This window comes from Peromyscus maniculatus, chromosome 16 (genome assembly GCF_049852395.1).
Source record: "Peromyscus maniculatus bairdii isolate BWxNUB_F1_BW_parent chromosome 16, HU_Pman_BW_mat_3.1, whole genome shotgun sequence".
NCBI lineage: Eukaryota > Metazoa > Chordata > Mammalia > Rodentia > Cricetidae > Peromyscus > Peromyscus maniculatus.
Genome location: NC_134867.1, coordinates 27,563,454 through 27,591,319, shown reverse-complemented (window position 1 = coordinate 27,591,319; position 27,866 = coordinate 27,563,454). Strand labels below are relative to the sequence as shown.

The window sequence follows — 27,866 nt, the reverse complement described above, 5'->3', positions numbered from 1 at the left end:
TTCTCTATGAATAACCACCGTAGCTAATTTCTCTTTAGGTTATAGTTTAATTTTTATTTTTTAAGGCACATCTGACTGAAAGTACAGAGGTAGCAGGGGCCAGAACAGTTTTTGATACTGCTTCTTTAGTCTGAACTTTGGTGGACAAACTTCTCCCTATGTTATGGGGAAATCTGTTATGGACTATGATGGAGTATCCAGTCTTAGAAACTGTCATCCCACATAATATATCTCCCCAAATTTACCTCAGTCTAGGAATGTTGGGTACATTTATTCAGGTAGATGGCTTTCAGCACCAAACCCCGAAAAAGAGTTTGACTTAACTTCCATCGTTTCCATGTGTGTTCCAGAATTTCCTCCTTATTCCTTTGTGTGGCCTGCAGTTGGAATGCCCACATGTACCCATCACATGGATACACTCTTCTAAATGGAAATAAAATGTCTCAATAATAACTTTCTAATGCTTCATATCAAAATGAGTATAACATTTAATGTAGATTTTAATTTTAAAAGTCTCATTCCATCTTTGTTTCACACTAATACCTTCTAGGAACAACAAATATCTCTTAAAATGACTTTTTTTTATCTATTTAAAAACTATTTCAAATATTTGACATTTCACTTTGCTGTAGTGACTTAAGTTATACCAAGTTCCAATCTTCTGCATAGCTCCTATTGTTTTGGATAAGACAAAGGGTGCAGGAAGTTGACCGGGGAAAAAGTTCAAATTTGTTTTTAATCAGTTCATTTGGAAAGTTTTCCCTCTGTAAGATTTAAAATTGATTGCTGTAAGATTTAAAATTGGACATTTTCCCCCTAACCTGTGAAGCATGATCTTGTGTCACCCACACGTGCCATTTAAACCCTTCTAATTAGCCAAATTCTGAAAGTTAAAAGGGAAATCTTCAAATTAATTTTAACAGTATTTAATGCAATATCCTACTCAGAGCTCAAATAAAGAAAGCCAATGAGAGGATTATGAAGCCCCATTTATATGTTGAGACATCTCTTCTCAGGCATCTGCTTGTACTTATTGAGAAGAAAGAAGGAATGCCACAGGCAGGATTTTGCCCTCTCCAGGAAAACTCAGATTTCTTTCCAGAGTTCTCCAGTGGACCTGGAGAAATCACTCAAGCTACTCAGAATCAACTTAAGATTAGCTGATTATTGATGGTTTCAATAACATCTCCTACAACTTCCAGCAACTCCTAGATAGTGTTTTTTTTCACATAATTTGGTACAGTAATCTACCCAAATTGACTCATTAATACAGCCACAGGTGGCAGACCCTAACTTATTGTTTGAATCATTGATGGTTTTGTAATGAAAAACCCAGAGCCAGATATTGGGATAAAAGCTGAAAGATCAGAGAAGCAGAGAAAGCCACAATTACCACCTATTACCTCACCAACTCCATGAATCCTCCGACTGAAATCCTCTGAGTCTTCACCCAAAAGGGTCTCAGCTAAACTGCTTTAGTTCCTGTTTCCTCACACCTTATATACCTTTCTCTGCCCTTCTGTCACTTCCTGGGATCAAAGGCATGTCAGATTAAAGGTGTGTGCTACCAATGCCTGGCTCTATTTACAGTGTGGCCTTGAACTTACAGAGATCCAGATGGATCTCTGCCTCTTGAGTGATAGGATTAAAGATGTGGTGCCACCACTGCCCGACCTCTATGTCTAATCTAGTGGCTGGCTCTGTCCTCTGATCCTCATGCAAGTTTATTAGGGTACACAATATATTACCACACAAACTAGCTTCATTGCAAAATGTGATTAATATAAACATCATTAAAAGATACTTCATTTTCTAAACTGAGTCTTTGTCCATTTTATTCTTATAAAATGTCTTAATTTGGACTTGCCACATAAGTCTATACACAGATGTCTATCAATGAAGTTGGAACATTGATGATGTATTTTGTTTGTATATGATACTGCTTATTGTGTATACTTAGAGTAGTGATTTCCAATGAGGGTTCATTTGGTGTGACAGGAAACATTTGAGGATACTTAAAGACACTTTTCATTGTCACAATTAAAAAATGTTTATGGCACTACCAGTATCAATTAAATAGAGACCAGGGATGCTGCTAAAAAATATCCTTGAATGCACAGAATCACCCCACAGCATGACCAGACCATATTCACCTAATCTAAGATCACAATGCTAAACTGAGAATTGTTTCTGTGGAGTTGAATGTGGAGGCATTAGAGAAATAAACAGAATTGGGAAAGCCAGGCAGATAGAAATGCTCTTTGGTTTGTCCCTGTGCCTTGCAGACTAATTTTTTTCAGAGGTATCAATGAACTCGTAGTCTTGTCAGCACTGGATGACCATACTCAAAGTCACAATGAGATGAAGGTGGACAAATGGCATTGCACATATTAAAATGATAGATTAATGGTAGAAATTGAGGGAAGACCTTCACAGGTGTGCGTATCTGCTTAGAAGAGGAATGAATGTCATTCGTTTTCTTTTCCCAGGATATTGATGGTTTTTGCATGCCTTGTCTGGATATAGTAGACTTCTAAAATATAACAAAGAAAATACAAAATAACAGATGGGAAATTTAAATATGTACAGTAATTACTGTCATGTCTGACCAGCTGCCAGAAAGCAAATTAAACAAACAAACACCATTGGCCTTCTTAAAGAAAGCACATGATATCTAAGAATGAGTAATTTTTTGGAAGTAGCAATAACAGTTTTCAAATCTTCATCTCAAATTTACTTTTTTCCAAATTCACTGTGAATTTAGAATTAACCTCATTTTCTAAGGCTTTGCAATATATATACATATATATTATAATATATTATAATGAAGCTAACTGCAAATTGAATAAACTTGTGAAAATCTCATATTTAAAAAATGCAGCTAACTATGAAATGTACTATATATGATTGTCATAATTGTTGCTTAAATACAATGCCAGATGCCACTTATAAACGTATTTTGGCATCAACAATTCTAGGATATACTTTCTGTTAATGGTTACAGTTCACTTCATAAATTCTTAATTAAACATGAAGAAAAAACCTAAGTCTTCCTTAAAATATAAGTGAAATTCATACTAAAGATTATCAGTTTACTTTGAGATTAATTAAAGTTAAGGACATAGTTTGTGATCATTTTCTGGAAATGGTGACAGGTATCTCTGTCAGTGTAAATTCTCGATTTTTTTTTTTTTGTTGGTGTTGTTTGTTTTTTTGAGACAGGGTTTCTCTGTATAGCTTTGTGCCTTTTCTGGAACTCACTCTGTAGACCAGGCTGGCCTTGAACTCACAGAGAGCTGCCTGCCTCTGCCTTCCAAGTGCTGGGATTAAAGGCTTGTCACACCACTGCCAGGCTAAATTCTCACTTTTTTAAATGACTGATTTTGAGATGATTCCAGTTTGTCCTTTATTTCCATAAAGAAATAATTTTATGTGGTAATTATTAGCAAGCATCTTTCAGGCCACAGCAAGGGATGGATCAGCCTGACTCCATCTTGGGCTTGAAAGTCGCCTTACAGTAGAGACAAACTAGGCTCATTCTTGTTTATGATTAAACCTCTGTTTCTCAAAGATCGGGCCATGCCCCACCTGTAGCCTTAACTACAAATGGTTCTACACTGCCTGTTCTAGGAAATGACAATCATGCCTTTGTTTCAAAACCATCCCCCAACCTTTGTTTCAAAAGGTTGTTATGACCTCTTGTTGCTGTGATCACCTTGTGACCACCTTGCAACCATGTCGTTGTTTCAAGAGGTCATTATGACTAACTTGTTAGCTTATGTTCTGCTGCTGTAACCCTGGCTATTTTGACTGTCAAATCTCCCATTTAGAAACTCCCTACCCCTAAGCTATAAAAACAAAACAACAATAACAAATACCATATTTTCCTCACTTCCAGTACTGGCCTTTCAAACCCCACCTTAAGGAGAGGCAGCCCATGTACATGAGTAAAAAAGCTTGCTTTAATTAATTTGGCCATGGTGATTTGGGTCGGTGGTCTTTCTCCTTCCATCTTTGGGATTAACACAAGCTTATTAGATGATTTCGTATTTTGTTATGGAATTTAAAAGTTTAGGTCACTGGTATGGTTTAGATTTTATACTTTTTCAAGTTTTTTAAACTATGTATTCTTTGTTTCTATAGAAATACACAAAGAAAAGGCTGAAAAGCAGGAGAAACCTGAGAAGAAAATACAAACTAAAGGTATAAGCTTCATGTTATACTGATACTGCTGCTACTCCTGTCTCTTCCTCCTTCCGTGATTCTCCTGCTCCTCTTCCTTTTCCTTCTTCTCTTCCTCCCCTTTTTCCTCCTCTTTCTCTCCCTTCCCCTCCTCCACCTTCTTCTCCCTACCGCTTCCTCCTCTTCACCCTCCTTTTGAAGAGGTACCCATTATTTTTTGGTACATTCATATGGGAGCAAAAATATTTTCGTGGTTAAGGGTTTTTACTTTTAAATTTTTGGTATTGTTCACATCAATTCTTAATTCTGAGGTTAAATTCCAGGTATGAGTGTCTGAGTAACATTCAATGATAGAAATCAAACCAACTTCAAAATTGGTGAAAATATTTACTTTTAATGGATTTTCATTAATAAATACCAGTATATCATTTTACTTAACAATCATTTTTTTCTTTTAACCATTTCCTATAATGATTCAGAGTTCACATTTTAAACATGAATTTGGCATGCCATTGAATGCTTTCATAATCATTGGTTCAGACATGTAGAATTCTTAGATTACATCACTGGAATACCCTGGCCCCATGCTCTCTTCACAGCCTCAAGGGGTAGATAGACTGTGACAACATGAAAATTAATAGTCCTTTCTGCCAGTCTGAATCCAAGACTATGGCCATGCAATAGAAGCATTTCAGTAAGGGCTAATACTTCCTTGCTCATTTGACAAGTGTTAGTTTTCTAGGGGAGATCCTGAAGCCTTGAGACTTTAAATAAACTTACAGCGAGCAATGGCATGCAACAGGAACAAATTTCTCAACATGACCAGGTTTTGCAAATGGGCAATAATATATAATTTTGGATGTTCTGGGGGGTTAAAAAAATTCTTTCCATTATCATACTTATAGGATACAGAGAAAAATAAAATAATTTCCCTGAAATAAAAATTAATTGTTGGAAAAGTTAGGTATGTTGCCAAGTAGAAGAATGCTTGCATACATAGCATGTGCAGAAATCTGAGTTCCAATTATCTGAACCTCCCATTTGCAAAATTAAACAAAGCAAATTTAGTTATATATTTATTATATTAAAAATTAGCTAATGTAAAAATTAGCTGTCACATGTAGCATAGTGGAAAATATTTAGGTTTTCAAACACTGGAAGCCCTTATTAGCTTGCAATGGTATGTTTATCTATGTTGGGATGTCTAAATTATAAATATATGTCTTAATCTCCTTATGAGATTATGGGGGCCAATTACATTGAAATTATCACATTTGTTCCCTGGTCCCATAAACTTGTAACAATATCATAATACAAAATGCATTTAGTCCAAATTCAAAATTTCACATTGTCTATCACAGTCTCAACAATGTTTAAAAGTCTAAAGTAAATAGTGTCTTCTGAGATCATGCAATTTCTTAACTGTAATCTTTTGTAAAATCAAAATCAAAAAGCAGATCACAAAATTCCAAAATATAGTGGCACAGGATGTACATTACCATTCCAAAATGTAGGGAAGGGAGCATTGTGAGCATACTGGACCAAAGTGTGCCGGAAAACCATCTGAGCAAACTCCAAAGTCTGAATCTCTATGTCTGACATCAACATGCTTATCAGATCTCCAACTCTGTTTAGCTTTGTTGACTAAAACACACTTCTTTCTCTTTGGCTAGTTCCATTCCCTATTAGCATCTCTCCTCAGTAGGTTTCCTATGACTCTGGAATTTCTAAATTCTTACGGTCTCCATTGCAATCCAGGCTTCAACTTCACAGCTTCACACTATGGCCTTTTTTAAGCCTCCATTCAGGGACACTCCTGACATATGTCTGGCCTCAGCAACTTTTTTTAAGCATGGAGGAAAATTCCCTAACACATTTCTTTTATCCTTAACTCTAAAGTCAGAACCACATGGCCAAAGCTGCCAAGTTCAGCTGCTTGCTGGAGCTCCAACATGGCCCCTTCATTCAATTATAGCTTCACCAGCTTTCTGTTTTTATTTGTTACTTTCACTGTCTAAACTTGGCTGTCCTTGAACCTGCTCTGTAAATCAGGCTGGCCTCAATCTCAGGTATCTGCCAGCCTCTGCCTTCCCAGAGCTGAGATAAAAGACATGCACCACCACATCTGGCTCTAAGCTTTTCTTTAGTTCTTTTTCACTGGTTGGAAACTTTTCCGGATGGGATCTTACTCTGAGGTCACCACTCCCTTTATTCCATTTTGTAATCCTTTTATCTCCTTGAACACAGGACTTAGCTCCATTCCACATTGTGGTGCTTTTTCTTCTCAAACATTTTTCCTTGCTCAGTGTGCTCCTTCTCATTATAAATCTTCATCAGATTTAACACGAATAACCACAAAACAGAGTCTATCCTAGGCTGTTTTAAGATTTCCTCTGCTGACAGAATTAACCCACAACTCTTCACTTTAGTCTCAGGCAGATTCTTTGGACGGGGTAATATGCAGCTGCTTTCTTCATCAAAATATCACAAGACCAGTCTCTAAGCCACATACTAACATTTTTCTCCTCTGAAACCTCTTGATGCTCACAGTTCATCAAATCACACTCAGCACCACTGTTTTTCATGCACCTACTTATATGGCCCATTAAGTAGTACTTAAAGCATTTCACTACTTTCCTAACCCTACCTCCCAAAGTCCATATTACTCCAAACAAAAACATGGTCAGGTCTAACACAATAATAACCCACTCATGTTACCAACTTCTGTCTTTGTTAGGGTTTTCATTGCTGTGAAGAGATACCATGACTATTGCAACTCTTATAAATGATAACATTTAATTGGGGTGGCTTGCATACAGTTCCAGAGGTTCGGTCCATTTTCATTTTAGTGGGGAGCATGGTGTTGTACAGGTGACATGGTACTAGAAAGGTAGTTGAAAGTTCTGTATCTTGCAGGCAACAGGAAGTCGACTGAAACACTGGGCAGTATTGTGAGCATAGGAAACCTCAAAGCCTACCTCCACAGTGACACACTTCCTCCAACAAGGCCATACCTACTCCAACAAAGCCAAACCTCCTAATAGTGCCACTCCCTATAAGATTATGGGAACCGATTACATTGAAATTAACTACCATAATTTATTTACTTATGTTTGTTTGATGTGCCCAGATAATCCTTCAGATATTAAATATATGGCCATAATGTTTGAATTCCAGATTGGTCAGCCAAAACTTATACAATAAAACACTGACTGTCATTTACCTGAGATTGGTCTATGCTTGTATTTAGGGGCTAATGTCTTCTTACTGCCTGTGTTTCTTTTTTGGTTTTTAACTCTTCTGGCCAGGAAAATTGGACACTGCTTATGAGCAGAGATTGATTAAAGGAAGCATAACTGAAATGGCTACTTTTCTCTGCCTGAATTTAAAGAGAAACTCCACTGGTTCCACTTGGTCAGCCTCTCCACAGCTTCATTTTGCAGACTCCATTGTAATTTAGCAGCAAGACTGCTGGAGTGAGCATGGTGATGCTGATGGAAACATTTGCATTTTGGACCTAGCTCCCTGAATCCTGCTGTCAAAGTCTTTAAGCAGTGGGCTGTGGAGAGGGTTTATTAAACCACTGAGTCTCCTGTAATTAAAAGAGTGAATTTGGCTGAAGTTTAAAATAAATTTCCTAAAGTCTGTGCTGGAGATTAGTCATCTGAATTCATTTCTTGAGTAGAACAAACGTATCTGAGTAAAACAAATAATTCTGAAAGAGGAAGAGATAGGTAAACAGGTAGATAGGTAGATAGGTAGATAGATAGATAGATAGATAGATAGATAGATAGATAGATAGACAGACAGACAGAGCCCAAAGATACTTAATCTACTTTTTCTCCCCTGTGGGAACATGAATGGAATATTTCATTTGCTTTCTAGTTTCCTGTCTGTAATTAGGATGGAATAATGTCTAGTTTTTGTTTCTGACAATGAGTCTTTTTTTTGTTGTTGTTGTTGTTGTTGTTTGTTTTTTGTTTTTCGATACAGGGTACCTCTGTGTAGCTTTGCGCCTTTCCTGGGAACTCACTTGGTAGCCCAGGCTGGCCTCGATCCACCTGGCTCTGCCTCCTGAGTGCTGGGATTAAAGGCATGCGCCACCAACACCCGGCGACAATGAGTCTTATAACTACATTCTTATGAACATTTTTAGACCTGTTCATATATGTAGATAAATAAGATGGTCTCTAAGTCACATTCCAGTTTGGCTGTGGGTGAATGTGATGGCTAGTTATGTTTTACATTGTCATCAAAATGACTGTAACCCTTATAGAAAAGTTTGCGATATTTTGAGATATGGTTACCTGTGATCATTATAAACAAATAGCTTAGTTTAAAAAGATAGAATATACTAAAGCTTCCTTTTGCTTCCTTTCTGCCCCTACCTTTATAAAAACAAAACAAAAGCAAAAACTTGTTCTGATTTGTAAGAAGACTTTAGTAATACAAGATAACTTTATGCCTAGAATATTTACTCATCAAAGAAACAGAAATGTAAATAATATGTAATGCCAGAGAATGCAGATTTCTAACACAAATCCATTCAAATAGTTTAAGTGATTTATATTAAAGAGTCACATAATCCATTTCAATTCTGACTATTATGCATAGAAAATAAGATAATTTTTATAGGTTTTTATGCTAGAAGTTTTAAATTTATAAGATGTTAACTCTTCAATTTTGACCCTTTATTTACTTTGATGCTTATTATTGGGGGAAGAATAGGACAGTTTCTTGGAGTTAAAGAGTAAGCCTAGTAATATATATTGGTTATGACTCTAAGCATAAGCTCTGACATGTTAGTTAATACTTGCCTGTAAACTAAATTAACCTTGGTAATATTTCCCCATAAAAGAAGTAGGAATTTATTTTGTAATTATAATGAGAATAATGTATGTTCTTATGACCTTGTATTGAGTTTGTGTAGTGAATAATACAGTGGAACATTACATTTGCTTAGAAGAAACAACCATCATGTACCTCTCCCTGGATTACTAAATGTTATTACCTCAAATATCAGTCAAGTAAATGGCCTTTCACGAATTCGTGGAATGAGTTCACTATAATAGAATAGTTATAGGTTCTGAGCAGTTAAGATTTAACACAAATTTGCACAAAGAATTCTCTTTCCATAGGAGGGTGACAGTTTGTAATGAAAACTTTCATAGGTCACAATGAAAATAGCTTTAATGTAAAGCCCAAGATTTTATAATATGTACTTGTCAAGCTAAAAAGCATGAATACACACACATGCAGATGGAGATGAAGAAAGCAGTCTTGGACCCACAGCTCATGAGTGTTTCAAGTGAAAGAATGTCCACTGTGGACGTAGAGCAAACAACACATCCGACAACAGAAACTGACCAGTCTCCCTCCGATCTACAATAAATACACTCTCTATAGAGTTGGACGCTACTCAATAGCCATGTGACCACAGACTGAGGGGCTTTGAAATATGTCAGTGAGTTACCTGCAGCACCATGCCACCTCTATATTCATGATTCTTTTAAAAGTGTGCATTCAATATTTCCCCATGGCTGTGAAAAAAATGTGTGACAACAGCAGATAAATGAAAGGAGAGTTTATTTTGGCTCACAGAGTCTACAGTCAGTCAAGAGGAGAAAGGCATGGCAACAGGTTCAGCAAAGTATCAGGAGAGAAAATTAGCATATAAATCAGTAGCTTTTCCAGATGCAAATAATGAGTTTGTGATGAAGGAAATTAGAGGGAAAAAATCCCATTCACAAAACTTCAGAAAAAAAAAATACTTAGAACTAAATTTCACCAAGGAGTTGAAAGACCTCTGCAAGGAAAATTTCAAGACACTAAAGAAATGAAGACAACAGGAGATTAAAGACTTCTTATACTCCCACAAATAGTGTTATAAAAAATGCATTTTCCATCAAAATTCCAATGACATTCTTTACAGAGCTCAAAGGAAAAATCCTATGATTCATATAAAATCACAAATGATCTTGATTAGTCAAAGCAATCCTAAGCAGAAATAGTAATGTTGGAGGCATCTCAGATTAAATTACAAAGTCATAATATCAAAATCTATGTGGTATAGGCACAATAGTAGACACATAGACCAATCAACAGAACAGAATACCCAGAAATTAAGCTACAGCCACCTAATTTGACAATGGTGTATAAAAAATATACATTGGAAAGAAGACAGTTCTTCAGAAAAAGATGCTAAATAAACTACATTTCCACAGATAGACAATGAAATTACACTGTATCTTTCTCACTACACCAACATCAACTCCAAATATACCAGGCCTTAATGTTAGACCTGAAACTCTGATGACACTACAAGAAAACTTAGACCAAACCCTTGAAGACATAAGCACAGACACAGACTTTCTGAATGGGACTCAAGTTACTCAGGAAACAGACCAAAAACTGACAAATGGGATTTCGGGAAGTTAGAAAGATTCTGTTCACTGAAACTGATATTCAGCAAAGTGAAAAACTAGCCTCTAGAATAGGACAAAATATTTTACAACTGTACATGTCATAGAATTACTGTTAAGAATTTATGAGTGCCCCAAACTAAGTGGTCCAAATCAAATGATTTCATCAATAAATGAGTTAATGAATAAAACAGTCATCAACTGAAGGAATGTAAATGACCAATGTTATATTTATGTATTTAATAATGTGTTCAACATCTTTTTCCTTCAGGGAAAAGCAAGTTGAAATGACACTGAAGGAGGGGTGTAGTGACATACACCTACAGTGCCAGCTTCTAAGACACAGAAATTATAAATTCTCCCTTAGAAAGAATGGGCAAGACAATTTTGGTTAAATGTATGAATTCCAGAATTCATTTCCAATATACTAGAAAAAAATTCAGTGATATTTTTATAACTATGTTGATTATTTTTTCTGGTTGTACAGAATTAAAATTCTACCAGTTATTTTCAAAATGAATTACACATATAGTTGCATACACTCACCTATAATATATTTGGTATTTTTCTGTAGTTGTGGCTGAAATAGAACTTATTTTTAAAGGGTGAAAGATGAATTTGTTGCATCCTTTTGTCACTGGAGTCTCTCTCTGGCTTCCACTTAGCTTTCTGGCTCTTTCATTTTCTACAAAAAGTAGTCAGAAAAGATGAATAGAATATGCTGTTGAAGACAGCCAGAGTTATTTACAGAGTATATGTGTCATCCTCAGAGGATGAGAATTGGAAATGGCCAACCTGTCAATGCATAGTAGAGTATCTGTCAATGGGTAGATGAAAATGGACAATGGTCAGGGAGACCATGGTGTCTATTTAAATTTTAAGCAGGTCTTATATTTATAAAGTCTCTGCAACAGACAGCTTTCCTGAGTCATGTTTTACTGTCAAGGTGATTGACAGAACCATTTGGATTGATGACTGCATGTCAGGGCAACTATTTGTGAAGCCACTTTGTGGATAGTAATTCTAGAATGTTGAGGACTCTTAAAACCAATATTGAGTAGTTACCAGTAAATGACCTTACTGGACTCTCAAAATGCCCTGTCTCCTCCCAGTAACAGAAATAGGCTAAAGTCCTATCACCCTGACTGGTAATTAGCATTGAGTCTACATATTTGAATTTCATGATATCACTTTAGAATAATACCACAACCATATTTATAGTTCGAACTTCTGCCGCCACTGTTCTTGGTTCTCATTTTCATACTTCCCCATCATAAAGGTAATGGAATTTTTTCCTCTGGAAACATAAACACAAAATAAGCCCTTCCTTCTGCAGATTGCCTTGGTCAAAGTGTTTTATCACAAAAGTTGAAAAACAACAAAAGCAGACAGAAATTTCAAACTCCGGAAAGTGTGTGTTCAAAATGTTAAGATTTAAAAGTTCTCGGTAGGCTGGGCGGTGGTGGCACACGCCTGTAATCCCAGCACTCAGGAGGCAGAAGCAGGGGGATCTCTGCGAGTTCAAGGCCAGCCTGGTCTGGTCTACAAAGTCAGTTCCAGGAAAGGCACAAAGCTACACAGAGAAACCCTGTCTTGAAAAATCCAAAAGTTCTTGGTGTGGTAAGTTGTTGTTTATGAAGAAGGTATCTAACCTAATATAATAAATAGTTATTTGAAAAAAAGAATTATACTGGATGACCACACACCCGAGAATATATAGGCAACACTAATTGACCTTGATATGCTAAAAAATGAAGACCGCAAGTTGATTGGGTAGGAAATTGGGAGTAGATCTGGGAGGATTGGGAAAAGGGAATGAATATGATCAAAATGTAATATAACAATGTATGAAATTCTCAAATAATAAACATATTTTATTGCATTCTTTAAAAACATCTTTTTAAATTTTTGACATTATAATGTAATTACAAGTTTTCTTCTTACCCTTTCCTCCCTCAACCCCACCTTCGTGTATCCCTCTTTCTTTCCAATTCATGGTCTCTTTTTTTAATAATTGCATGCATATATGTATATGTATACCCATACATTTTACTAAATCTAATATGTTCGGCCCGTATACTGTTACTTTCATATATTTTTTCAGAAAGGATCATTTGGTATTGAATAACCACTTAAGGAATTGAAACATTAATATGTATGAGTTATACATGAATCTGTTGGAATATTCAACTTTTCAAAATTATTGACTACTTATATATCCTATACATAATAATACTAGAAATATCAAAAAGAAATTTATTATAATAAAAGTCAAAAAAATTCTATCAAGTAAAACCATGTATCTCAAAGTTATTTCTTTAAAGGCTATAATATTCATTGCTTAAAATAGTAGTATTCAGTAGTTCTGAAGTCAAAAATGAGCTTAAAAGTTAAGTTTCTCATCACCTATCGATGGGAGAATTAATAACCTATAACAACTTACACTTAACGCAATTTTGCACCAAAACTTTTGATGACGAACTCTGAGAAGAGACCCTCAGAGCATGTTGTAGCTACTAAGGCCTAGAAGGTCCGACACACTGCGATCTGTGAAATCTTCAGAAAACATGGAAGTCTTTCTGGTGTCTGCTGGGATACAGAGCAGAAGTACACAGCACTCCTCGGGGAGAGCTGGAGAGGAGCCATGTGGGAGGGAAGACAATGTGCTTCAGAGTTGAGCTGAGCCAAATGTTCTGGTCAGAGAAAGGTCAGTCTTGACAAGAGCAGGGATGGCATGCTGTGCCAAACTCAGATGCCAAGCCACAGAGCCACTCCAACTGGTGGATTCCATTTGCTCTCAATTATGAGCCTACCACAGGGTCTTTTGTTTCATGTCAATAAGAATGGCAATCAAAATAAGCTCTAACAGGTGCAAAAGCTTATTTTGCCCTGGGTTAAAAGTACCTTTACCAAGATATGGCTTGCCAGGCTAGGTTGGCTGCAAGTAGGTAGCTTTTTGTTTTCATGTGGGTGACAGATTCTTAGCAGAGATGTATCAGCAAAGTTAGTCACTGCTGTTACTGCAGCATAATATTTTTATTTCAAAGTGATTATTAAACCAGTTACTGACTGCTGCATTGCTGGGTCTAAAGTCATTTCAGCACTTGGCATTTGAGCACACTCTTGCCGAAGTTTGAAGTTTCAGTCCAAACGGCTTTGGTGGCTTTCTGCCATTTTGAACAGCTCCCTAGGGCCTCTGGGTCCAGCTGTTTCAGTAAGCTGAATTGTGGAGTTAATTCTGAAGGGGGATAATGAAATTCCAGTATGTACCACTGTGTCAGTAAATCAAAAATTTTGATTGAAGGAACCAGCTTTTTCCCCTGGGTAACAAGAATGAGGAGTTAATATGCTAATTTGAGTCTGAATCCAGCCCCTTTGCTCTTCTGATTTTGTATTAATTCTCCCGTTTATGCCTGTGCACATGTCAATCTGAAAATCTGCTAGTGGAATGGACAGCCAGCTGTCTGAGGTGCAGAGGCAGAGCCACAGATTAGGTGTTCCCTCGGGGGTCTTTTTAGTCAGGGCTCTGAATGCACAGCTTATCTCTCATAAACTTGGTTCCCCCTAGAGAAACTTTAAAAGAGGCTTTGTTTTTTGCCAAGAATTTCCTTTTTGGATGTCAGCTTAATTAGCAATGATCCAAAGAAAGAAAAATGAGTTCTTTGTGGTCTGTGTAAGTCCTGATTTCCTACTCTTATTTTGTGAGTTTTTTTTTTTTTTAATTGAAACTAGTTTCTCAGAAGCACCTAAAATAACCATTAAGTGTGAAGGGGAAAAAAATTGCAGTTCCTGGATGTTCTGAGGTGGGTTCTACCTTCCTGTTTCTAGGTTATATTTAAGAAATTTTAATAAGCTACTAAAGTTTTCAGAGATAGAAAGCAAAAAGGATATTAGCTATGCTTATAAAATATTAGAATTTCATATATTCCAAAATATTATTAACAGTGTACTGTATGACAGATACTGGTATTAACATGGTCTATAAAGGTGTAATGTGCGCTTCCCTAAAAAGTCACATATAAACAATAGCAACATTATTACTTATTAATATATATTAACAGATGGTGTAATTGCTCTCCAAAGTAAGCATAGATAGGATAGAAATTTACAGAGGAAACACTTGAACAGAGCCTGAAGAGCCTTTCATGGGACAGGGGATGGAAAATGAGGACATATGTTTTTGGGATTTCAAGATGGAAGACTATTTGTGGAATTATTAAGGCCACTCCATGTAGTTAAAAGGGAGGTTTATTTAGTGGCATAACTTACAAATGAAGGGATAGGTAGGTTGCAGGGTCTAGGAAAGGCATGGCTTAGTCCGGCGGTCTTCTCTGGGGAACTCTGCTCCGTCTACCTCCAGTGTCCAGGGTCCAGGAACCAAGAGACAAGGCACATCCGGATCTCGGGTCTTCAGGGTCCTCTCTTGGACCTGCCTTGTAGGCGTGACAGTTACCAAAGCCTCTGGGGGTTGGAACTTTCAGATCAAGGTTGGAATGGCTACCCACTACAGAAGACACAAACAAGCAGAGAGAAAAATGCCACATTGGTGCCCTGTAACACTACAAAAATCTCTGTTAAGACTGAATGTAAAGCTTAAGGTAAAATTCCTGACAGATGAGATTGGATTGTAATCAAATGTCAAATCACTTGAACAACGAAACATTTTAAAATATCTGATAGTTTCTGCTTGTGACAGATACCATGCTAAGCAATGGGTGGGACACTAAGATTAGTTATCCACTCATGCTTTGTTAAATGAAAGTTTCACTGCCTCAAACAAAATACTGTGGTATTAAAAGGTGCAATATGTGCAATATTGTCATGTCCACAGCAGACATGCTGGTCAGACATTCTGAAATGGTCTTCTTCCTTTCTGTCCTCACAGTCTCTGCCTAGGCTAATTTCCTCGAAGTTTTTTTTTTTTTTTCCCACATCCTTCAATGTCACATCTACCATGGGGCCTTCTCCAAATATGTAGATGAGATTAGGTCCCCATTATCCACACTGACATGTCATCCTGCTTAGTTTCTCTGCAGCAATTACATTAAATGCAATTAACTACCTCTGCAATTATTTGTTTAGCATTCATCATCCATTAGCGTGTTGACATCCCATTGAAAGGGAAGGTATTTGTCTTACCAAAGATAATCTTCAGCTCTTGACAAATGTTCTCTGTACATTCCTGTGTAAATACATGATATGTAGAGTAGAAAAAAAGATGGGTAAGAGAACAATAAAAAATCTGAGGTTGAAATAGCTTAAAGAATGAATAAAATTAGGAAATAGAAAAGAGAGAATGATGTCTGGTTTGATTTCTATATTTCTATCTTGCTAATTAATAAGCACTATGATTAAATAATAAGGTAAGGTTTGAATCCTCCTGGAATAAATAACTGGATCACAGTTCACTAAATTAAGTTTGTTTCCTTTAGGAAGATGTAATATCATTCCAGTCTCATTTTTATTATTTTAAAAACATTTAATGTGGACTCTTTCTGTAATGTATTAACAAATGCAGTTAATAGTCATTGTTCTATGCTTTAGGTTCAGGAGACTATACACTTTCATTTCTTTCTTGATATTTCTGATATTCATCCACTATCAAAGCTGGACTTCATATATGTGTGTGTGTGTGTATATGAGAGAGAGAGAGAGAGAGAGAGAGAGAGAGAGAGAGAGAGAGAGAGAGAGAAGCAGAGAGACATTAAAATTTATTACGTTAAAGAGAGAGGCAGAGAGACATTAAAATTTATTATGTTAAAGATTGAAAAACTTAGAGACATTCTTATTTTTGCTGTCCGATCTAATTTAGTACTGCTTATGATTGGATGCAAAATAAAAGTAGGGATGAAAACAGCAAATCTATAATTATTCTGAGGTTTAATTTAAGTATATAAACCTTTATGGCAGCAAAAAATCAATGAAACAAAGAGTTGGTTCTTTGAAAAAATCAACAAGATAGACAAACCACTAGCCAAATTAATCAAAAAGCAAAGAGAGAACACCCAAATTCACAAAATCAGAAATGAAAAGGGAGACATAACAACAGACAATGAGGAAATCCAGAGAATCATCAGATCATACTTCAAAAACCTGTACTCCTCAAAAATGGAAAACCAGGAAGAAATGGACAATTTTCTGGATAAATACCAAATACCAAAATTAAATCAAGACCAGATAAACCATTTAAATAGACCAATAACCCCTAAAGAAATAGAAACAGTCATCAAAAGTCTCCCAACTAAAAAAAGCCCAGGACCAGATGGTTTTAGTGCAGAATTCTACCAGACTTTCAAAGAAGAACTAATACCAATCCTCTTCAAAGTGTTCCACACAATAGAAACAGAAGGAACACTACCAAACTCTTTTTATGAGGCTACAATTACCCTGATACCCAAACCACACAAAGATGCAACAAAGAAAGAGAACTACAGACCAATCTCCCTCATGAACATTGATGCAAAAATACTCAACAAAATATTGGCAAACCGAATCCAAGAATACATCAAAACAATCATCCATCACGACCAAGTAGGATTCATCCCAGGGATGCAAGGATGGTTCAACATACGGAAATCAGTCAATGTAATACACCATATAAACAAACTGAAAGAAAAAAACCACATGATCATCTCCCTAGATGCTGAAAAAGCCTTTGACAAAATCCAACACCCCTTCATGATAAAGGTCTTAGAAAGAATAGGAATACAAGGAACATTTCTAAACATAATAAAAGCAATTTATAGCAAGCCAACAGCAAACATCAAATTAAATGGAGAGAAACTCAAAGCGATACCACTAAATTCAGGAACAAGACAAGGCTGTCCACTCTCCCCATATTTATTCAATATAGTACTAGAAGTTCTAGCTAGAGCAATAAGACAACAAAAGGAGATCAAAGGGATACAAATTGGCAAGGAAGAAGTCAAACTTTCACTATTTGCAGATGATATGATAGTATACATAAGTGACCCCAAAAACTCTACCAGGGAACTTCTACAGCTGATAACCTCCTTCAGTAAAGTGGCAGGATACAAGATCAACTCAAAAAAATCAGTAGCCCTCCTATACACAAATGATAAAAGGGCTGAGAAAGAAGTCAGAGAAACATCACCCTTTACAATAGCCACAAATAATATAAAATACCTTGGGATAACACTAACTAAACAAGTGAAAGACCTTTTTGATAAGAACTTTAAATCTCTAAAGAAAGAAATTGAAGAAGATATCAGAAAATGGAAGGATCTCCCATGCTCATGGATAGGCAGGATTAACATAGTAAAAATGGCAATCTTACCAAAAGCAATCTACAGATTCAATGCAATCCCCATCAAAATCCCAACACAATTCTTCACAGACTTGGAAAGAAAAATACTCAACTTTATATGGAAAAACAAAAGACCCAGGATAGCTAAAAGAATCCTATACGATAAAGCAACCCTTGGAGGCATCACCATCCCGGACCTCAAACTCTACTATAGAGCTATAGTAATAAAAACAGCTTGGTACTGGTATAAAAACCGACATACGGACCAATGGAATCGAATTGAAGACCCTGACATTAATCCATGCACATATGAACACCTGGTTTTTGACAAAGGAGCCAAAACCATACAATGGAACAAAGAAAGTATCTTCAACAAATGGTGCTGGCATAACTGGATGTCAATATGTAAAAGATTACAAATAGATCCATATCTGTCACCATGCACAAAACTCAAGTCCAAGTGGATCAAAGACCTAAACATAAATCCAGTTACACTAAACTTAATAGAAAAGAAGATAGGAAGCACTCTTGAACGCATTGGCACTGGAGACCATTTCCTAAATAAAACACCGACAGCACAAACCCTGAGCACAACCATTAATAAATGGGACCTCTCAAAACTGAGAAGCTTTTGCAGGGCAAAAGACACAGTCAATAAGACAAAAAGACACCCAACAGATTGGGAAAAGATCTTCACCAACCCCACATCTGACAGAGGATTGATCTCCACAATATATAAAGAACTCAAGAAACTAGACATCAAAGCACTGAACAGTCCAATTAAAAAATGGGCTAAAGAGCTAAACAGAGAATTCACAAAACAAGAACTACAAATGGCTGAAAGACATTTAAAGAAATGCTCAACATCCTTAATCATCAGAGAAATGCAAATCAAAACGACTCTGAGATACCACCTTACACCTGTTAGAATGGCTAAGATCAAAAACACCAATGACAACCAATGTTGGAGAGGATGTGGAGCAAAGGGAACACTCCTCCACTGTTGGTGGGAATGTAAACTTGTACAACCACTGTGGAAATCAGTATGGCGGTTTCTCAGAAAATTAGGAATCGAACTACCTCAAGACCCAGCCATCCCACTCTTGGGCATATACCCAAAGAATGCTGATACATACCATAAAGATACATGCTCAGCTATGTTCATAGCAGCACTATTTGTAATAGCCAGAACCTGGAAACAACCTAGATGCCCATCAACGGAAGAATGGATGAAAAAAATGTGGTACATATACACAATGGAGTACTACTCAGCAGAGAAAAACAATGAAAGCATGAAATTTGCAGGCAAATGGATGGAACTAGAAAAAATCATCCTGAGTGAGGTAACCCAAACCCAGAAAGACAGTTATGGTATGTACTCACTCATTGGTGGATTCTAGATATAAAATGAACAATCAGACCACAACCCATAGAACCATAGAGGCTATATATATAGCATGGAGGTCCCTAGGATGACTGTGGCATATAATCAATTTCAGTTTTACTCAATTATTGAAAAAAAATAGCCAAATGAATGGAAACACATGAACTATGAACCAAAGGCTGAGGGGCTCCCAGCTGGATCAGGCCCTCTGAATAGGTGAGACAGTTGATTGGCTTGATCAGTTTGGGAGGCATCTAGGCAGTGGGACCAAGTCCTGTGCTCATTCCATGAGTTGGCTGTTTGAAACCAGGAACTTATGCAGGGACACTTGGCTTAGTCTGGGAGGAAGGGACTGGACCTCCCTGGACTGAGTCTAAAAAGTTGATCACAGTCCTCGGGGGAGGACTTGTCCTGGAGGAGGTGGGAATGGAGGGTGGGCTGGGGGTAAGGGGAGGGCGTGGGAGGGGGGAGAATAGGGGAACCCATGGCTGATATGTAGAACTGAATGGTATTGTAAAATAAAAAATATATATCAAAAAAAAAAAAAAAAAGATAAAAAAAAATAAAAAAAAAAAAAAAGGTGATTTCTACAAGTACTTTATAAGCTAAACTGTCACGCAACTATCTCATAACTTATTCCCTTGATTTAAGTTAAAGGTATTATCTGCCTCTTTCCAGTTTCACAAAGAGAAAAGGAAAAGGGAAAAGAAAAAATCAAAGAAGGAGAAAAACCCGAGAAGAAAGGTATGTAGTTATTCTTTGTACCACTCTAACATTAAAGATTTTTTTGTTGGCACTTCTCTTTTTAACATTTGGACTTTAGAGAATGTTGATTTCTTCTTCTAAATTTCGTATTATGTTTATTTTCATGGACTAGAACTCCCAAAGAGGAGTTTCTGGACTACACCACATTGGGCTCTTGTTATTGTGTTTGTCCTTGGAAATATGTCAGTCTTTCCTTGATGGTTGTGCACTTGTTAGAAAATATTATCTGAGAAAATACTGGTCAGTTCTATAGGGAAAAAGCCATTTTTTGTAATTTTAATATAATTCAATTGCCTATTATATTACTGTATTTCTTTGTTATTGTTATTTATTGAGAAAGGATAGGTAAGCCAACTTCACTGTTTGAATCATGAAGATGCACCGTGAAAATCTTCCCCACACTGCTCTGACCTCGCATTTTCCATTGCATCTCGCCCCATGTGTTGACATAGCCACTTGTGTGAGGTTTTGCGAAGCTCTCTAGAGTTTCATTAACAAAATGTATATAACATTTATATAATTAATATATGATGAATTTATATGTATATATGATGCTTTACTATCCATATTAGTGGTTTGTGTTATTTGTCCTTATTTTATACAAAATCTAGCATGTCTTATATTCTGACATTCTTAAGTCAAAAATTCATCCTAGAAAATTTTCCATATCTGCGTATATTTTTTCATTGTTTTTACAAACCTTCATAGTATTTGCAAAAGGCTATCTTATGACATATACCTTAACTTATTGTTATTTGTAGAGTCAACCGTACTATGATTTTAGTGTTATAGATTTCTTCCTGTGTGACTGTTCACATCTCTTGCCCATTCATCCCCTGGTGTGTGTGTGTTTATTCATTTTCCTATAGTATATATTTTATTATATATAGTATATATTATTAGTATATATTTTTCTATAGTCCTGTAGAATTAGGACATTCATTTGAGATTTATTCTATAGGAATAGCTTTAAGTTTTGTTTTGTTTTTTAAAAAAAAACGTTCTTTGGTTTATATTTTTCTTTGATCGATTCCAGTCTGCGTCATCGTTTTGTGTGAAGCAAGATTGTGGTTTGACATTTGCTATTGTTTGACTGCATCGCATTTTCCCCCACAATATCAGAGCCAGCTGACTTTTCGGGGTTGTGGAACACTGCAGCTTAGATAGACTATGTAGAATAGACGTGATGTTTATGAACCAGAGCAGAAGAAACATGCTCCAATATTACTTATTACATAGTCACACTTCAATATTAGAGTTAAATAGTTGCTCTTTTATTAATATTTACTTAGTGGTAAAATCTTGAATTTTAAAGCTCCTCCTATCTTCTTTGTCTGTCTCAGACATCTTTGTTCATTTCTCACCTGCTGGTGAGATACCACATTCTGAACATAGGGTTCTATATCCTGACAAAATCAAATAATTTTGTGGTTCTTATTAATTTTCAAGACTCAATATTGCTAAATGTTTTCTTTAAATAACTAAAAATTTTCCCTTAAATTATAAATGTAGAAAGTTCACTCAAATTGAAAAATCAGAAATAAAGTGCTTTCTGAGTTTCCTATATGCCAGTTAAAGATGTTTATGCTTTAGGATACTATATGGAAATGTTGGCAACTTCCAAAATGGGCTGTTTATTTGAACTGTAAGACTATGCTGCACATGCTATTAGACCTTTCAGATTATGTTAACCTCAGCAGGGAGACCTTAGGATTTCTTGGTGAATACAGAACACAGACATGTTAAATAAATTAACTAAACAAAAAAGGGAAAGATATATTTCAGGTATCATGTAGTATATTGTTAAATTAAAATCCTTATTATTTTAATAATCATTTTAAATTATCTTATACAGTGATGTTGATTCTCAGAGAAAGGTGTTATCCATTAGGGAAATGTTTTGCTTATGAAATGACATTGACGTCCAGCAATTGGTAAGCAGGCACTGAAAAGGCTCATCATCTTTGCAATGTCTAAAGGAGCCCCTTAAGTGGGAGAGTTGCCTTTTCTCAAATGCCGATTGTGTTCCTGTAGAGGAACACTTGGTTAATCAGTCTTCAGTCAGGATAATATCATTTCTTGCTATTAATGCTAAAAAGAATGATTTTTACAGTGTGCGCTTTATATTTGTTATAAAATTGTTCCTTTTTGGATTTCTTTCCGGTTAACATTATATATTTGGAGTAGAAATCTATGAAATAAAGGTGACAGATCTAGCTTTCAACATACTATTTGTTTGTTTTGGCCACAGTCTCACTATTTAGCCCTGACTTCTGGAACTAGCCTTGGACCCACAGACATCTGCCTGCCTTTGTCTCCCTAGTACTTATTAAAAGTATTTGTCACCACAACCAGCCACAGACATCTGCCTGCCTTTGCCTCCCTAGTACTTATTAAAAGTATTTGCCACCACAACCAGCTACTTTCTAATTCTTAACGTCAAATTTTATAATGCACTCTATGCTATGATTACCCACTGATTACAATATTCCTAAGATGAGTCTCTCAGTGTCAAAAATCCCCAGGTAGTCTATGATTTGGGTGCCTATAAAACTGTAGCTAGAAGAAAATTGGATTTGAAATGTATTAAAAGTATACGGGATTTGTAATTGCATGATGTTAATTTTCTGTTTAAGCAACCCACAAGGAGAAACTTGAGAAAAAAGAAAAAGGAGAGACAAAGACAACGGCAAAAGGTAACATTTACCTTGGTTATTTTCATTCTAGAAGTCCCTTGACGACGAGAGTGTATGTTTTGGCTGAAACTTGAATGTTTGCAATCATTTTCCATTTTAGTGAAATACAATGATTTAAAATTGGATACCTAAAGAATAATAAAACCAAATACAATAACAACAAAAATCTCAAAACATGAAAGGAAAACTAAATGTCCTCACATGTGATTGGCAGAACTTTGTCCTCTATGACCTTCATCCCATGGTGTCATCCCCATGACACTTTTGCAGGGGTAGTCAAGTTTGAACTAAAAATAGGGCAATGACCCCAGTGTAACCACCTGCACCCAACAACCAGCTCCAGTGTATTTAAAAGCAGAGAAGTTTCACAGAAAGCAAAGCAAGTTTTAAAGTGTGTCATTTTAGCCTCCTTGGCTACCATGAAAATTATGGGGGATACAGGGGGACCCTGAACAACAACAACAGCAAGCAAATTTGGTATTCATGTTGAATAAGCATGGAAACAAGTTTTTTTTTTCCTACAGAAACTCCACTAAAGAGCACAGTAGACTGGTGGCTTTATTTTGGTCTTGTGAACCCTGTGATGAAACCAGAATTTGCACGCAAAAAGCACTGTGATAATGTACTTCAAGTCCATGAAAACATTACTTCCATATTTGGGAAAATTAATTGAGCTGTATTTTTTTCTGCCCTAAGTTGGCCTACCCAATGTTTTAAATGTTTGAAAAAATTCACATTCTAACTAATAGAGCAATTATGTCTCCTCAATGTAAATGTTTTCCTCATATTTTAAAATGTGTTTGATATAAATAATATACTGGAGCAATCTTATTCCAGCACCATCAAGAAACTAGTTATGTATGGAAAATAATGTATCTCTATCAAATTAATTACTATTTATATCACATAAGAACAATTGAATTTTTAGAATAGATTCTGAAGCCAAAATTTGTGATAATTTATTGTTCTTTCAACAGGATACAGAAATATCTGGTCCCACATTTTTTACAAATATAAGTCTTTGCATTTGGTTTCCTGGTGCTGGGATTATGAGCTTGTGTCAAAATATTTAGCTTTTTATATGGATGAGGGGATTGATTTCAAGACCTCATGCTTACACTTTACCAACTAAGCAATCTCCACAACCCCTCAAATTCTTATAGTAATGTTAAAGTGTATTCACTAAATATAAAGGTGAAGTTTGAGCATCCAGAAGCCAAATTCAAAGTATCATATTTGTAAAAATAATGTGAGAAAATGTGTGTTTCCTATTGATAGAACAAAAAATTATCACAAACTCAGGACAGAAATAATGACCTTAGGTTAACTAATATGGGGTTTTAATACAATTACTTCCTAACTCTTTGTCTCACACATTACATAGTTCACGTTTGACTCATCTGGTTCATTGACTTTTTGTCAGTCTTCTGTTCTTTGTCACAAATTCACACTGACATGATAGTTGGCTTTCCTAAACCTAGCAACAGAGAAAATCAAGACAGAAATCATTATCTTACATTGACTAATATGGAATTTTAATCCAATTATTTTTGCCCTAGAATATTGCTTAGCATATTACGAGACTAGTCAACACTTACTGAGAAAATAATGTAGGGGTTGTTAGAAGCCATCTTCAGCCTGCCACTCTGGATGCTTCCCATTTACATATGTAATTTTGAAAAGTAGATGTAAACAATTTATATCCATTTTACACATGTATAATATCCTCACATGTGTATTTTTGTTTTATTTACTCTATGTATATAAGTTACACTAGGGCCAGAAATTGCATAATGATCTTTATAAGATATGTGGGAAGTATGGTATTTTCTAGGAAAATAGAAGGCTAAAAAAACATAAACTAAACAAGTGACATTTGAGTTAGAAATAAATGACCCCTCTAGAATGATGTGATAGGTGCTGAAGCTAATGACTTCTGGCACTTTCTTAGAACACTGTTTTTTATTTTTTTGTTGTTGTTGATATTGTTCTATTTAAACTAAAATCTATTGAGGACAGTAATTTTCCAGACCGTCCTAGAAATTCTTCCTGAAAGAATATGCACAATTCGTTGTCGACCTGTGACTAGTGCATACAGTAGGCCTCCTATGCACAGTGCCTATTTTTTGTAGTTAACAAAATCAACAGAGAGGAAAGAAGAGAAGGTGGGATAAGAAGTCAAGAGGAGTGAGCCAAAGTCAGGCCTGGTTCTCACTCTTCACCCTCCACTTTTCTCTAATGGGAGACAAATTTACTTGTTTTAAGGAGTTGACAACAGAGAGTGGAAGTTTTCATTTTTATATAAAAAGTTATTGTCATGCTTCTGTTGAATGTGTGGTCTTGTCTCCAAGAACTTACTTTACCAGTTAAAAAATCCAATGGTATTAAAATATATCTGAATTTCACCAATCTTTAACTCCCCAGTATGAGGATAGAGGTAAAATCAATTGTGCTCTGCAAGGCACAGGCAGATGGCATTTAAGATAGCTAAAATAACATTTTTCACACAAAAGCATAAACAAATAAGCAAGAAGGCTAGTAAAGTTTCAAGGTACAAATATGTTTATTCTAAACTTTTTATGTATATGTGAAGCATACATATCACTATATCATGTCCATGACACACATATAGTAAAGCATTTATTCCTTGAGTTACACTTTCTAGTTTACAATACATTAATTCTGTTTTTCTCTGAAAATAAGCTTTTTATTAGATACAAGTCAATAGAAAGCTAAATATTGAGTTCCCGAACTCAAGTTGTTCCCAGCCTGGCAGGGGAAACAGATTAGTGAACAATCCTGTACAATTCCAAATATACAATAGGGAATAAAGTTCACATCTTCCTTAATAAAAGTGCCAGCAAATTGAAGCTAAAAGGATAGGATGATTAATTCCAGCGACAGCAGCTTTTTGTATAAGAATAGAGTCTTATGGGATTCAAATATATAGAAAAACATTGAGATGGCACTTTGACAAAGTCTGATGGATAAAATTATATGACATAAAAAAAAATGATCATAGCTGTCCAGGAAGAAACTTGAAGCAGAATGATCCAGGTATCATAGTGTCTTAAATGCTGGGCTAGAATCTCTAGAGATGATGACAATGTGATGATCTTTTAACTCTGTCAGGTAGCAATGAGACATGTCCCATCGAGGTTCTCTGGAAGGGCAATGTAGTTGTACAAGTCAAGTTGTATATGAATTTGTTGTATAAAAGAAAGCAGCAGAGGATATTGTTTGTAACATTTGAAAGAGAGGAAAATTTCCACCATGTAGTCAAAAAGTCACATGTTTATGAAAAGAGGAATATATGTGAATTTTATGGCAATAATGTTCAGTAATTTGGTTACCATAATGTCCATCCATGTAGAGTCTCAATGCGATTCATCTTGGAGGCATACAAGGGTAAAGAAACTATTATAACTTCCTGCTTTTCAACTTCTTTCATTCTGATATCTAAGACAGCATCACCTCTCAGGAGTGTCTACAAAATAGTGTATCCAATGCTGGTCTCATTGACTGAATATTTTATCACAGATGATTTTGCTTTTGTAAATAGACTTTTTAAAAAATTATATTATTATTCTTTGCAAGGGAAATGCATAGGCTTCATTTGCATCAAAGCAAAATGTATGGAGTGCATTATTTTCATCAAATTCTTTAACATGTGTATCAAGAATACCTCTACAATGCATTGAAAATGACCAGCTAGATTCCCCTCATTGTACGCCAATAATTGTATATGGTCCCATATGCAAAATAAGTCAAATATACAATACCCATTATTCTAATATTATATATATACTAATATTCATAAATGAAGTATATTTTCAATGATTTAAAAAATAATGATTGAGTCACAGAATGATTAATCTGTAAGCCAGTTCCCTCTCAAAAAAATACATATATTACCAAGTTAATGTGTATTGAATAGATATGTACATTGATATATATTTTGCTTACTAGCACCCTTTCTGAGGACATTTTTAAGGTTTACAAAGCATTAGAAATGTCATCTCTGGCTTAGGTTAGTAGGAATGCATATCTGTTTCTATATTATAGGCTTTGCAATCCCAGTCTTCAGGGATGTCTACCTCTCAGTTATTCTCTAGAAGGTTTCATTTATCCTAGCTTTGTTAATCAGCACCATGCAGGTAATTTTTCATTTGTATCCCTTGCATTTATCTTCTGAAAAATTATTGTATCAGAATTACTTTTTTGAGTAATGCTTACTATTTTTCAGTTATGGAGCAAAGTGATCACATTCTTTTAAAAGGAAATTCTTCAATTGGCTTCTTTACTGTGAACATTTTTTTCTTACTGAAGATGCTCACAGGTACAGCCTCTGCATGTGACAACTGACTCATTGTGGACAGCTTAAGGCTTTGATTAAAAAATAAATTGCAAACAAACAAACAAACAATAAAAGTGGAAACAAAAATCCAAATAAGTCTTCTCAGGTGCAAATTCAGAAAGAGATGCATCTTGCCGATGACTTGTATGTCTAATACAATGTATTCATAGATTTTATAATACTCTGGCAACTGTCAACATTATTTACACCAGGGACACCCGTTTTCTATTGATTTTCTTGTTTATCTTTTAAAATGGTGCTTGAGGAATAATGATTGTTGAAGAACTATGTCAGCAAACGAGAAAAAATAACCTTAACTCTTTGCAGAAGAGAAGAAAGTTAAGACTAAGGAAAAGACTGAAGACAAGACCAAGAAGGAAATGAAAGTCGGGAAAAAGGAGAAAGGGAAGCCAGCAGCTGCAAAAGTAAAAGAAACTCCTCCAAAAACCCCACCAAAAGCCAGAGAGAGGGATGACAAAGAGATCACAGCTGTGCCTGAGCATGAACAGAAAGGTAAACATTCCGAGGAGGCGGCAGCCGGAGGTTCTAAGAGAATCTTAGGCAAGAAGCAGATGCAGTCAAATTAAAAGCTGAAAAAGAATAAAATTAAACCTCAAATGGGGTAAAAAGACACATCCAAGCTGATATGCCTGGGAGGAAATACAGTAAATTGGGTATTAACATACTAATAAATATACTAAAATGTGTTCAAATAGCTAGGTATATTTTCAAGTATTTTAAGGGGTGTTGAGTGAGCACCTGGAGTTATTTAAATGTGGAGCTGAGTGCTGAA

The 27,866-nt window shown here is 35.7% G+C and overlaps 2 protein-coding genes across 24 annotated transcripts in view; one reads left to right on the top strand and one right to left on the bottom strand.

Annotated features, from left to right (window-relative positions):
• Positions 1-27,866, top strand: part of Trdn (triadin) — a 373,213-nt gene that overhangs the window by 93,120 nt on the left and 252,227 nt on the right. For all 21 annotated transcript variants that reach the window (XM_076552516.1, XM_076552525.1, XM_076552513.1 and 18 more), the window contains exons 5-8: positions 4,144-4,203; positions 19,934-19,999; positions 22,657-22,716; positions 27,401-27,586. In XM_076552516.1, the coding sequence (XP_076408631.1) occupies positions 4,144-4,203; positions 19,934-19,999; positions 22,657-22,716; positions 27,401-27,586 (372 nt within the window). The remainder of the gene's footprint in view (positions 1-4,143; positions 4,204-19,933; positions 20,000-22,656; positions 22,717-27,400; positions 27,587-27,866) is intronic.
• The window catches only part of LOC143268873 (uncharacterized), an 84,223-nt gene that overhangs the window by 2,971 nt on the left and 53,386 nt on the right, over positions 1-27,866 (bottom strand). Inside the window, exons 2-5 of one of the 3 annotated variants that reach the window (XR_013045014.1) lie at positions 22,728-22,844; positions 15,744-15,786; positions 14,874-15,108; positions 11,151-13,924 (exon numbers count right to left, since the gene is read on the bottom strand). Coding sequence is in view for 2 of the 3 variants with exons in the window: in XM_076552532.1 (XP_076408647.1) it covers positions 14,918-15,108; positions 15,744-15,786; positions 22,728-22,811 (318 nt within the window). In the remaining variant the exon portion in view is untranslated. The other 2 variants (XM_076552532.1, XM_076552531.1) reach the window with 2 other exon arrangements.